The 14,247-nt window shown below is 42.9% G+C and overlaps 1 protein-coding gene across 1 annotated transcript in view; it reads left to right on the top strand.

Annotated features, from left to right (window-relative positions):
• Window positions 1–14,247, top strand: part of EXOC5 (exocyst complex component 5) — an 86,300-nt gene that overhangs the window by 10,801 nt on the left and 61,252 nt on the right. Inside the window, exons 3-5 of the mRNA XM_033951321.1 lie at window positions 8,309–8,456; window positions 9,180–9,374; window positions 13,773–13,837. Coding sequence (XP_033807212.1) covers window positions 8,309–8,456; window positions 9,180–9,374; window positions 13,773–13,837 — 408 coding nt within the window. The remainder of the gene's footprint in view (window positions 1–8,308; window positions 8,457–9,179; window positions 9,375–13,772; window positions 13,838–14,247) is intronic.

Raw genomic sequence — 14,247 nt, 5'->3', positions numbered from 1 at the left:
GGAGAGAGAGAAGGGGACAGGATACTGGGGAGAATTGGGGTGGAGGGAGAGAAGGGGGCAGGATACTGGATGGAAGTGGGGTAGAGGGAGAGAGAAGGGGGCAAGATATTGGATGGAAGTGGGGTGGAGGGAAAGAGAAGGGGGCAGGATACTGGATGGCAGTGGGGTGGAGGGAGAGAGAGAAGGGAGCAGGATACTGGATGAAAGGAGTGGAGGGAGAGAGATAAGGGGGCAGGATACTGGATAGAAGTGGGGTGAAGGGAGAGAGCAAAGGGGGCAGGAAACTGGATGGAAATGGGGTGGAGGGAGAGAGAGAAGGGGGCAGGATACTGGATGGAAGTGGGTGGAAAGAGAGAAGGGGAAGGATACTGGATTAAAGTGGGGTGGAGGAAGAAAGAGAGAAGGGGCAGGATACTGGATGGAAGTGGGGTGGAGGAAGAGAGAGAGAAGGGGGCAGGATACTGGATAGAAGTTGGGTGGAGAGAGAGAAGGGGCAGGATACTGGATGGAAGTGGGGTGGAGGGAGAAAGAGATGGGGGTCAGACGCTGGATGGTAGTGAAGAGAAGAGCAAGAGAGGAAGATGCTGAATGGAAGGGGGTAGAGAAAGAGGGTGCATACTGGATGTGGGAAGAGGATAGCATTAGCGAGATACTGGAGGAAATGAATGAGAGGTGTCAAACTTTAGGTATACACAGTGAAATGAGGAAAATTGAAGACTGGGGGCAGATTCTCAAAACTAAAATCTGCCTTTAATGTGCTCGCTAAACTGGTTCTAGCAGATTTAGCATGCAAATGTTTTAGTGACGGATTATCAATGTGGCTTAGCGAGGTCTTTTCTGAGTTTTCCAGCAGTCTCCAATACTGCCATGCAAATGTATTACAACGGGGTCATTAATATTAAAATGATCGCTCTGAGCGATTTTCTAACCTCGTTGTGCCATATTTGCAGCCAAAATTTACTGACAGGTCTAAGCTGCCATTGCCTTAATTTCTGATCAGTGCCTGAGCACTGATTGACTCAGGCACTGACAGGAAAGTAAGATTTGACAACTCAGACCTCCCTCCCCCACGCAAATTAAAATAATCTAAAAAACAAAAACAAATTGAAGATCGGCAGGAGAGATGCCCACTCGCTCCTTCCACGTCGCAGAATCACCTGACATTGCTAAGTTCCCCCACATAAATTTAAAAAAAAAAAAAAAAACAACAACAACCCAAAATGAAGTTTGGAAGGAGAGATGCCTACTCTCTCCTGCCACGTCGTCAACACTAATAACCCCCCACCCCCTGCAGGGGGAGAGTTGTCCACTCTCTCCCGCCACCACGCAACCCCTCCCCTCTGACGACCCCCGCCCTCTTCCCCTTACCTTACTTAGATGGCTGGCCGGAAGGATGCCTACTCCCTCCAGCCAACAGGCCTGCCTCTTCAAAATGGCAGTTCTTCCCCTCCCTGGTGCATCCTGATTGGCCTAGGTTGTTTAAGGCCCCTCCCCAGATGTACCAGGAAGGAGCCTAAGGCTCTGATTGGCCCAGGCGCCTAAAACCCCGCCCATAGGAGGGGCCTTAAGCAACCTGGGACAGTCAGAGCTTTAGGCCCCTCCCTGGTGCATCCCAGGATGCACCGGGGAGGAGAAGGTCTGCCATTTTGAAGAGGTGAGTCTGCTAGCCGGAGGGAGTAGGCATCTCTCTGGCCAGCTATCTAAGTAAGGTATGGAGGAAAGGGTGGGGATTGTCGGAGGCACGGGAGGGGGTTGCATGGCAGTGTGTGAGTGGGCTTCTCTCTCGCTATCGGTTGAAAGTTGCTTGACTTAGTGGTTGTTGCTGTTTTTTGGGGTAGTCTCATGCATATTTTGCGAATCTTCGCTACTTTCCGCCAACCTCATTTACATGAGTGTTTTTTAGAGAATGGCTCATTTTTTAAATATCGCTACTATAACAGCTGTGACAGCAGTCCATCGGTTTTTAACACAACTTTTTGAGAATCTAGGCCTGGATACTAAGAATTTAATCTAAATAGAGACAGAAAATAAATTGAGAAGGAAGACCAGGGAAGAGAAGAAAATGAAAGTGAGAAGAGAGTGAGAGATACCAGACTATTTGGGGGAGGTAGGAAAGGGGAGGAGAGAGATGTCGGAACATTGGGGGAGGGGGATGGAGACAGAGATACCAGATCTGAGGGGGTGAGGGAGAGATGGAAGGGAAGGAGACAGCGAAGCCAGACAATGGGGGTAGGGGAGGAAAGGGAAAAGAAGATGGATACCAGACCAGTGGAGGGAGGGGACGGTTAACAGTTTCTGGAAGGGGCATAGAAAGAGGGCAGATGCCATTCAGAAAGAGCAGAGAGAGGACAGACTGTGGATGGAAGGAAGAGATGACAAAGGTAAAAAACATTTTTCTATTTTTTTTTTTGCTTTTGGATAAAGTAGTATTGTAGCTGTGTTGATAAACATTTACAAATGGAAATAAGGTGATCCTTTTATTGGACTAATTTTAATACTTTTTTATTTTTTTACTAACTTTCAGAGACCAAAACCTCTTTCTTCAGGTCAGGACAAGATACTATGACAGCAGTATAATTTACTGACCTGAGGGAAGGAGGTTTTGGCCTCTGAAAGCTAATTGAAAAATGTATTAGTCCAATAAAATGGTATTATCGTATTTTCCATTTTTGTTTTATTGTTATTTATTAATTTGTAAAGTGATGATTGTTATTTCTCAGTTTTTTCAAATTTATATCTGCTAGCTTTATATTTTGCACAATATTAGGGGACATGCATCACTGTTTCTGTGGTGTTGCGTTGTCTTGCTTCTTGGTCGTTTAGTTTTGTCTACATATTTCTATTGTTAGTTGTGATTACTTATTCCATACTGGGTGAAGGTGTTTCTGTGTTCTGTGTGTATGAAAGACATGATTTTCTGTTAGCATTGACTGTGCGGGATCGATCTATACTAAACTGACTTGTGTATTGATTTTCTAGTCACGTGTTCACTGCAGTGTGTAAGATGCTGCCTTTTCCTAGGTTCACTCTTGTACTAAAAATCATGTTTTTCAAATAGAGGAGGGGGGGTGTAAAAAAAAAAAAAAGGATTGGGCCCAGGTTGTTACATATGCTAGGTACGCCACTGGGACCAGGACTCTTAGTGGCTGGGTACTGCTCTGCATATGCCTTCATAAGCTATCTGGACATTAAGGGCCAGATTCTGTATAGGATGCCTGCTCTCAGCAGCCACTTAAATGGCTTTTGAGAATCGCCAATGGGCGTCCTATATAGAATCACATCTGTCCAGCGTTCATGTCACAGTTACTGGTTAGAAAATTGTGTTGCCACTGAACTGACTACCACAAGGGAATCTCCCTGCGGGCAATCAGTTTAGCAGCCGCAGCAAGAAACCCATCCCCCCGTGAAATCGACTGACAGGAGGGATTCCCACTCCCTCCTGCCAGAACCCCCGAAGCCCCCCCACCCTCCCAAATGTCCATGGCAGGAAGAGTGCCCAATTCCTCTTGCGCCCCCCCCAAGATCACTGGCAGGAGGGATGCCCCAGCCCACCCGGATCCCACCAGCACCTATTTTTTGTAGGCCGGCTGGAGGGATGCTTACTCCCTCCAGCTGGCAGGTCTACCTCAACAGAATGGCAGGCCTTCCCCTTCTTGGTGCATCCTGGGATGCACTGGGGAGGGGTCTAAGGTCCTGATTGGCCCGGGTGCCTAAGGCCCCTCCCATAGGAAGGGCCAACCGAAATCTTAGGCCTCTCTCCCAGTGCATTCTGGGATGCACTGGGAGTCGCCTAAGACTCCAGTTGGCCAGATCCTTTAGGCCACTCCCATGGAGGAGACGCCTAGGCTGCCTATGTTCACCTAAGGCCACTTTTGGGTGAAACCACACCCAAGCCTATCCTTGGGCGAGCTTAAGCAGCCTACACGCCTCCTTAGGCTTGCGAAAATGCCTACAATGTAAGCTGCCTGCCCCAGGGTGGTGGGGGGGGGGTTTGGTGTTTTTTTTTTTACATTTAAATGCATCCCGATTGGCTGGTTAGACAGCGGTAGGACGCATGGTAGGACGCCTACCGCCGCCTACAATTGGGACGCCGTTTATAGAATTTGCCTCTAAATGTCTTAATTACAATTTAAATTTTATATTTAATGGTTCAGACCAAATGAAAAATGGTAGGGAACTCCAGAAAGCTGTGACTGTATAAAGGGAAACCGAATGCCAAATAAACTTGGAATAGAGAGCCTGGATTCACAGGTAGAATGGAGGGCTCCAGTTGGAGTATAAGACGTTTATTAAAGAAGAAATGTGATGGTGAGGGGTTTCCAATGAAAGGGCTTTGTGGATTAGAATGAGAATTTTGAATTGGATTCTATACTGAATAGGAAACTAGTGGTGATGGGCCATTAATGGTGCGATGGTTTAATTTTTTTTTTTTTTTTTAATATATATTTTTTTGGCATGGGTGAGTATATGAAGAGCAGTGTCTTTAGCTAGGCCAGGAACAAAGTTAACTTTCTGTGCTTTGGCAGTCTTGGATTCTAGTCTGGAGTAGCAGTTTGGGAGATTTCAGTCTACACAATACCAATAGCTGTCTGGAGCACCCTAGGAAGCTCTTCTAGTGCCAGCTACTGGCATAAATAAGTTAACATTGACCTGGATGGAGTTTTCCACTGTAAAATCAAGCTGTAGCCTACATAACTGAAATTTTGATTGAATAGATATCCCCATTAATAAGAGTGAAATCAGCTGTAGCTCTTTTTCTCTATATTAATCTGCTGTCAGATAAATATAATCCACTTCTCTAGACTAATCTGGTGAAAGTCAAGGAAAAAAAATAGCACCATAATAAATAGTAAATGATGGCAGAAAAAGACATAAGAATTGCCGCTGCTGGGTCAGACCAGTGGTCCATCGTGCCCAGCAGTCCGCTCCCACCTCAACCCCCAGGGCAAAGACTGAGACTAGCCCTACATGCGTACGTTCCAGTTCAGCAGGAACTTGTCTAACTTTGTCTTGAATCCCTGGAGGGTATTTTCCCCTATAACAGCCTCCGGAAGAGCGTTCCAGTTTTCTACCACTCTCTGGGTGAAGAAGAACTTCCTTAACGTTGTACGGAATCTATTCCCTTTTAACTTTAGAGAGTGCCCTCTCGTTCTCTCTACCTTGGAGAGGGTGAACAATCTGTCTTTATCTACTAAGTCTATTCCCTTCATTATCTTGAATGTTTCGATCATGTCCCCTCTCAGTCTCCTCTTTTCAAGAGAGAAGAGGCCCAGTTTCTCTAATCTCTCACTGTTCGGCAATTCCTCCACCCCCTTAACCATCTTAGTCACTCTTCTCTGGACCCTTTTGAGTAGTACCGTGTCCTTCTTCATGTACGGCGACCAGTGCTGGACGCAGTATTCCAGGTGAGGGCGTACCATGGCCCAGTACAGCGGCATGATAACCTTCTCCGATCTGTTCGTGATCCCCTTCTTAATCATTCCTAGCATTATGTTTGCCATTTTCACCATTGCGCAGATGGCTTCATCGACCTGCCGACCAGCACTCCCAAGTCTCTTTCCTAGGGGGTCTCTCCAAATAACGCCCAGGACATCCTATATTCGTGTATAAGACCAGCATGGCCCATCACCCTTTTCATGAAAAAGTATTCCCTGATGTTGCTTAAAATTCCCTCCTTTCAGCTTCATTCCATATCTAATCTAATCTAAACCTTAAGTTTATATACCGCATCATCTCCATGAGAATGGAGCTCGACACGGTTTACAAGAACTTAAAATAGTGGGTAGAGAAGAAGAAAAAGGATTACATGAACTTATGTGTAGAAGGGGGGAGAGAAAGGGGGGAAGGATAGAGCTACAATTTGCTGAAAAGCCAGGTTTTCAGTTGTTTGCGGAATAACTGAAGGGAGCTCAGGTTCCGCAGCGGGGTGGTGAGGTCGTTCCAAAGACCTGTGATTTTGAAGAGAAGGGATTTTCCCAGTTTGCCTGAATAGTGGATGCCGCGTGGAGAGGGGAAGGCTAGTTTAAGCCTTTGGGCAGTTCTGGAGGAGTCGGGACTGGAGGAGTTGAAAGACAGTGGGATAAGAGGAGGCAGGATTCCGTGAATGATCTTGAAAGCCAGGCAGGAACATTTGAAATGGATTCTGGAGATTATTGGGAGCCAATGAAGTTTGGCAAGGAGTGGGGAGGCATGGTCAGACTTGCGTTTTGAGAAGATCAGTTTGGCTGCAGTATTCTGGATTAGCTGGATATCCTTTAGTTCTATAGCCTACTTATTTTTGGGAAATGTTTGTTCATTAATATTGTTTAATACCTGTTTCATATTGCCCCTGTCTCTCCTTTCCTCCAAGGTATACATATTCAAGTCTTCTCAATTCATACATCAAGTTTCAAGTTTAAGTGTCAAGTTTATTGTATTTAATATACTGCCTAAAAACCTAAGCATAAGGTTACATAAGAATAAACTTTTATACAAAAGTTTAAATAAGTAAAAACAACAAAGGGAAAATTAACATAATCTAAACCTGCAATGAATATCACAAGATACAGAAAGAAAAAATTGGGAAAATGATGCATTCTTGTCATTGTCTTCTGAATGACTTTGTCATGTTATATTCTTGGCAAGATATGGCCTACAATATTGAACACCAACACCATTGACTTTTCAGGGCCATTATTACATCCTTTTTTTGCTGTTTATGTCCTTTTCTACATTTATCATTCTTCTGGTCTTGGCTGCCACCTTGAGATCTTCAGTCACCCCAAGTTCCCTCTGCTGATCTGTGCATATCAGCCTCTCCTACATATAGTTCCTTTGGATTTCTGCACCTCAGATACATCACTGAACAATACTTCAGATTAGATTAAATCGTTTTAATGAAAATTATACATTAGATCACAAGCAATACAGAACTTCAACAACCTATTATCATGAACAGAAACCCAAATCCATCCCCTCCAATGGAAAAAGAAAAAAAGGAAGACAACCCCCACTGAGAATTGTTACCCCATCCCCCCCGAAATTATATTTCTTCATATTAAAGCTTAACTGCCAAGCATTTGCTAAAGTTAATTTTTGTAGATCACTTTTCATGCTTTCCACCCACTCAAGATTGTCAACTCTGTTGCTAATCTTTGTGTTATCTGCTAAAGGGCATGCTTTCTCTTCCCTTCTAACTTTTCAGCAATATTGCAGACTAGATGGGCCATTTGGCCTTTATCTGCCATCATGTTTCTAACATGGATCCTTGAGACATTCTACTACTCCTTCTTCTGAGTGAATTCCATTTACCACTGGCCTCTGTCACCTGTCAGTCAATCAGTTTGTAATCTACTTTACTATCTTTGGTCTGATCATCAAACTGCTTAGTTTATTCATGAGCCTTCTATGCAGAACAGTTTTGAAACTTTTCTGAAATCTAAGATCACATCCAGCAAATGCCATTGATCTAGTTCTTTATTCACCCAGTCAAAGAAATCCATCAGATTCATTTAGTGTGATAAAGTAATGTTTTCTTGGATTTTGCAAGACTTTGAATTTTAACAGATAAGTCTAAATTTCACATTTGAGATCTTTTATTCTACTGGTGTTTAATCACTGTAACAGAAGATATTCAGACTCATTTTTATTATTTATCTGCTCCTTAAGAAATCTCCAGGCATTATCCAGTATGCTGCAGCCTGGATGAGGGAAGCCATGAAGAGCGAAATTGTACCTGTCCTGACATGAGAGATGGGGATTATTTATGGCAATGCAAAATTTCTTCTTAAATATTCTATATACAGAGCTTTGTCATTCATGTGGATTTGTTTGCAATTTATAAAATATTTTGCCACTGATTTGCAAGTTTAAGTGTGCTGTTGATACTAAAATGAGAGGATTTTTATTTGGTTTATTTCATTAATTTTAGTTTTTCCCTCATAACTCTCCAGTAGTAGTTCAAGATGAGTTATATTTAGATACAATAGGTATCTATCTGCCTGTCCGCAGAGGACTTACCATCCAAGTTTGTGAAGGGGGTTAAGTGACTTGCCTAAGGCCACAAAGAGTGTCGGTGGGATTTGAACCCTGATCTCTAGTTCATAACCTGCTGCTCTAGGTTACGCCTCCATTCTGATTGTTTGACTACCTTCATCAAAAGTCTTAACTGTTTGCTTGTTTTCTTCCTTATCATCCATGAAAGATTAAAATTCTATACAGCCTCAGCTGTGAGCAAGCCATTGAATTTGTTCTATTAAATATAATCTCAACTCCTTGACCATCATGGCATTCTAACTATCAAGAAGTCCTTCTGTTAACTCATTATCAGATTGTTAGAAGAATTTGTAAACCATATCCAAGAATTGAAGATAATGGATGAGCGAATTCAAAGAAAGGTTGAGAAGCTAGAGCAACAGTGCCAGAAAGAAGCCAAGGAATTTGCCAAGAAGGTACAAGAATTACAGAAAAGCAACCAGGTAAGACAAAATCAGTCTTGCTATCAGTTGTGGTAATCACACACCTCTTAATTTTCACCTGTGTCGTGCTACTTTTGGATTTGGTTGGTGGGTTCCAATTAAAATGTCTTTTTTTTAAGTTAAAGCAAGGACACAGACACTGCTTGACTGCATTGGCCAGATCTTTCTAGCAGCCCCAGTGCAAAAGGCATTAAAGATTGATTGTCTAGCCAGCTGAAGCAGGAAAATGAGAGTTCACTTTCTGTCTGTAGAAAGATATCATATTATCAAGTGTTGGAACCAGCTAAAAGATGCATTCATAGTGGGGCTTGAGATTTTTTTCTACCCTTGACACTGGAAATACTTCTGTAGTACTTCCAGCCAAAGAAGTAGAAAATCAAACTGGTACCTAATATGTAAGAGTTCACAATAGGGTGAGTCAGGAATGTATTTTAGGTTTTATACAGAAGCTCAACTTTGTGCTGCAGTTATCAGCCCTTCTCATGACAGAGAGAAAACTTCTAGATAAGTAAGTTAAGTTTCCAAGGACATGCAGCCTACTTGGGAGATGGATTTAGAGGTCTGAGGAAAGACACTGTCATGGTTGTATCCAGACATGGTTTAGGTATGTTTTCTTGAGCTTTCATTTGTTTATTTTTTTACTTGTATATTATTTTTAGGCAAAATTGTGGGATTTTATTTGAAAGAACATCAAGTCCATTTGTATATGTACTTTTTTTCTAGATTGCCTTCCAACATTTCCAGGAGCTAGATGAGCATATCAGCTATGTTGCAACTAAAGTCTGTCACCTTGGCGACCAGCTGGAGGGGGTAAACACACCAAGGCAACGGGCAGTGGAGGCCCAAAAACTGATGAAATACTTTAATGAGTTTCTGGATGGAGAACTGAAGTCTGAAGTTTTTACAAATTCTGAAAAGGTAAGAGCTGCCAGCAGGATAAAGTAAGTTCAAAGCTGTAAGCAGCACTGCTCTAATTACAAGCTGCTACCATAACCCGCCATAGACTTCCAACCAGTCAGTGACTGGCTTGTTGAAGTTTTATTGTTCCACAATGTAAATTAACAACATTAGCCTGCAGAGTGCTGATAAAGCATTTTTATTCATCAACTCTCCTTGGGATCTTGCCAGGTACCTGTGACCTGGGTTGACCACTATTGGCAGCAGGATACTGGACTTGATGGACCTTCGGTCTTTCCTAGTCTGACAATTCTTATGTTCTTAACATGGCAATGCTAACACTTTTTTTCATTTTATAAAAGATTTGAGATGCTGAGTGAGCAGCTATCACATTTGTAGCCATTTTTTCCCACTTAAAAAGCACTAATCCAGGAACTGGGATAGATTTATTAAGCTTTTGCATTCATGAAAAGAATTAAGGGTTAGGTAGGGTTTTTATTTGTGCTCAATTTGACAAGGCTTAACTAGGCCCATGGCAGGTTGTGCTTTCTTCCACTTGCAGGTCAGTGATGTGTTTCTTGAAAGTTTGTACTTGGGCAGTATTCAAGAAACTTTATGACTAGGGCTGTACCTGAGGATTGTGAATAGTAGGCATCTATCTTGTGCTTTGTGTTTTAGTGGACATGTTAGTTTGATCTTCTCCCACAAACAAGAGGAGAGCTTGGACTTTTTACATTGTCTTGTGGCACCTCTGGCTCGGTAAATACTTTTTTTCCCCTGTGCTTTTTATTAGAAGTTTTACTTTTAATTAAATACAAACAATGGCAGGGTACATCCAGAGACACATAACATAAGTAACAACAATAAAGTACAACGTATCCACCCATTTATCCATAACATCCTCCAATACTACCTTTCTTTGTTTCATCCCACCTCCCTTCTCCTCTAATTCTCCCAAATTTTCCCCCCCTCAGTGAAACGTACAGTACAAATGTGCGCATGCTCGTTCCCATTATCCTGAAGATCTAGGGTGAGCTTATCAAAAGATTTAAGCTCTGCAGTTACTTGATACCAAGCCTCCACAGTAGGACCAAGGGCAGTCTTCCAGTATATTGCTATGCACATCTTGCCAATAATAAAATTTGTGACCGGTTAATTGGTGATTTCCCTGCTACCAGTTGCTGGGAGCTATACCTAGTATACACATCCCTTTATTTTGCCTGTAATCTGCTCCAGTCCAATTGCAGATATAGTCTAAAATTCTTATCCAGAAATTCTGTGTAATAGGACAGTCCCACCATATGTGTTCTTTAGAGCCTGGTTACCCACAATTTCTCTAACACAGTCCCCTATGCTCAGATGTAATATTTAACATGCAGGAAGGTGTCCAATACGCCCTTAAATGATCTGATATTGAACTTGTTTATAGTTTGTAATAAGAGAGCATGAGTGAACATAGGTGTATGTAGTAGTCCAGGAGTCCTTTGGCACTGGCATCCCCCACCAGATTTCCCACAGTCGTTCTACAGAGGTTGTTGAAATTGAATGGCAACACTCTAATGCAGCTTAGATCTTTGATAACAACTTTTTGCGCATTTGGGACTTAAACAGCACTATTTCAATCTCTTTAAGGTCTCTTTCAAGGTGCTCTTGTACATAATGCCTATGTAGAAAGTCTCTACCTTGAAAATACTGAAAAAACGGGATCCTCTGGTGTAACAGCTCTTGAAGAAATGCAGTAGATATAGCCATCATCCATATAAATTAAAATCAAACCTACCGGTGGGTCAGTTCCTTAGGTTAAGAAGGTTGTGTTCTGAAGAGGAAGAATTTATGAAGCAATCTAAGATCTTGGAGACCAGAATTAGTGAACAGGGCTCTCCTAAAACATGTATTCATAAAGCCTTTTTGAGGGCTAAATTTGCAAATCGCGAACTACTGTTACAGGATAAACCACAGAATATAGATGACAAGCTTCTCTGTGTACGTCCATCTTCCCTAGCCAGTACTGTTCTAGTAACTTCCTCTTTGTGTCCATCCTTATGTTCCTCATCTGCCTTTTCAGGAACCCCCATCTCCCTCTTTTCTAGTGCAATGGATATAGAGATCCGTTAGGTAGTCGCCCTCAAACCTTGCAGAAGGCATCAATCATTTTCTTTGGCTCCGCCTCTTTCCTCAGTGGGCTGTGCTGTAGCCCTTCAGTTTTTACCTTCTGCAAGCATGTTCAGAAGGCATCTGATCTGCTCTGATTATTTTCAGAGTCCTCACAGGGGGCCTTGGGTCCTTCTGTTCAGGTTTTTACGCCTGATTTTGTTAGTTGTGCTTTATGATGGTTATTTGAATTATAAACAGCAATTTACAGGTTCTGTGCCAGCACCGGTGGTGACACAGAATGGAGAGCCCCCTAGGAGTGCAGAGTCAGCTGGGTAGGTATCAGCTGCACACCAGGACTACCAGTCTCAGACGGACTGGGATACTGGGAGCTTAGACTCTATGCTGCTTGGTTCCCACAGTGACTTTTCTGTTTTCAGAGGTTCAGAAGCTCAGGCAGACACCAGCGGGCAGCAGGCTATAGAGGCTATGGACCAGGGAGACGACCCAACAGGGCGCAGGCTTTTTAAGCTGGCGGAGCTGTTGGATATTAACACAGAGGCGTTGCAGGAATTGAAATTAGAACTGCTTCAGACTTCGGCTGCGCAGACTTTTGTAATGAGTAGGTCTAAAGCACAGTCCTCATGCCTCCCTTCACATTCGGATGTTATGTTGCTCCTTACGGAGCAATGGGAGACCCCGGAGGGGCAATTGCGGGTGCCTAAAGCCATAACAAAACTATACTCAACAGATGTTTGTCATCCCAAAGGTAAATTCATTGGTAGTGCAGGTTACTAGGTGAATTTCCCTTTCCTGCGAAGGGAGAATAGTTCTTAAAGATGTGCAAAATTGCAGATTGGATTCATAAGAACATAAGAATTGCCGCTGCTGGTCATCGTGACCAGTAGTCCGCTCCTGTGGTGGCCCTTAGATCGTCTAGCTTTACCTTCGTATGTTCTGGTTCAGCAAGAACTTGTCTAACTTTGTCTTGAATCCCTGGAGGGATTTCCTCTATAACAGCCTCGGAAGAGCATTCCAGATGTCTACCACACTCTGAGTGAAGAAGAACTTCCTTGTGTTTGTACGGAATCTATCCCCTTTTAACTTTAGAGAGTGCCTTCTCGTTCTCTCCATCTTGGAGAGGATAAACAACCTGTTTTTATCTACCAAGTCTATTCCCTTCATTATCTTGAATGTTTTGATCATGTCGCCTTTCAGTCTCCTCTTTTCAAGGGAGAAGAGGCCCAGTTTCTCTAATCTCTCATTTTACGGCAACTTCTCCAGCCCCTTAACCATTTTAGTCGCTCTTCTCTGGACCTTTTTAAATAGTACCATGTCCTTCTTCATGTACGGCGACTAGTGCTAGACGCAGTTATTCCAGGTGGGGGCGTAACATGGCCCGGTACAGCGGCATGATAACCTTCTCCGATCTGTTTGTGATCCCCTTCTTAAACATTCCTAGCATTCTGTTTGCCCTTTTTTCTGCCGCCACGCATTGTGCAGACGGCTTCATTGACTTGTCTACCAGTATTCCCAAGTTTCTTTCCTGGGGGGTCTCTCCGAGTACTGCACCTTAGTGTTAGGCTCAAAGCAGCTGCAGCAGCATCTTTTGTTGCTCGTGATTGTCATGCTAGACTATGTCGCTCCCCTCTGTTGGAGAATGACACTTGCCCCCACTTGATATTGGCAGGGGTAAATTATGTCGCAGACTCTCTGTTTGACATTTTTAGGGACATGAGCAAGGTGTCTGCTTATTCAATTTCTGTCTGCAGAATGCTCTGGATCAAGCAATGGGCAATTGATTTCTCCTCCAAAGCCACTTTGAGCAGGCTACCTTTCAAGGGGCAAATGCTCTTTGGCAAGGGTTTGGATGATCTGATTGCCAGTATAGTGGAATGACATCCTAAAACTTTGCTGGATGCTCATCCCAGGACCACTAAGAGGTTCGGGCATGTTAATTTTGGGGGTTCTTAGTGTTTTTGCCAGTACACAGGGGAGTTCTCTGGTCAGAAAGAGCCTACCAGGGATCATGACAGAGGTTTGGGGGCACCAGTCGATAGTTGTAGTCCTGCACATTAGAGGGAGGCTATTGGAATTCTGGGAGGCTTGGGTGGAGATTGACTTGGACTAGTGGGTTTTGGACTTAATTCGAGAAGGTTACAAGCTCAAGTTCTTCCGTCTTCTACAGGATTTATTTCTTGATTCTCTGGCTGGTTGGCCAAAAAAAGGCAAGTGTGTGTTGATAAGTAATTTTTAATCAGAAACTCTGAATGTTTTTTCAGAATATTGATCATCATACAAATAACCTTTTTTTTCTTTTTTTGATAGATTAAAGAGGCAGCTGATATTATTCAGAAATTACATTTAATTGCACAGGAGTTACCATTTGATAGGTGAGTTGTGCTCAGATGAGATGCTAGACCAGTGGTTCTCATCCTAGTCCTCAGGAGCTTCATCCAGTCTTGATTTCAGAAGGTTCACAGTGAAGAGACATGAGAGAAATTTGCATGAGCTACTGGCTAGGGTCAACTTAATCATTAGGCAGACTGTGAGGTTACCTGGGGTAGCAGCTTCTGAGGTGCACCAAAAGCAGCTGCAGTCCAACTCGAATAATAGATCTGAGAGCCACACAAACCCAAAGAGCCAATGGTGCAAACTTTTATTGACAGAGATGATGGGCAGTTTTCACACAGGCATTTGCCCAGAGAAGTGTGTGTGTGTGTATATATATATATATATATATATATATTTTTTTTTTTTTTTTTTTTTTAAACATTTAACCTAATCATGCTTGCTCAGTTAT

The sequence above is a fragment of the Geotrypetes seraphini genome, chromosome 7 (assembly GCF_902459505.1).
Source record: "Geotrypetes seraphini chromosome 7, aGeoSer1.1, whole genome shotgun sequence".
In the NCBI taxonomy this organism is placed as follows: Eukaryota; Metazoa; Chordata; class Amphibia; order Gymnophiona; family Dermophiidae; genus Geotrypetes; species Geotrypetes seraphini.
Note: the sequence above shows the minus strand (reverse complement) of the source record. Positions and strands in the feature narration are given on the sequence as shown.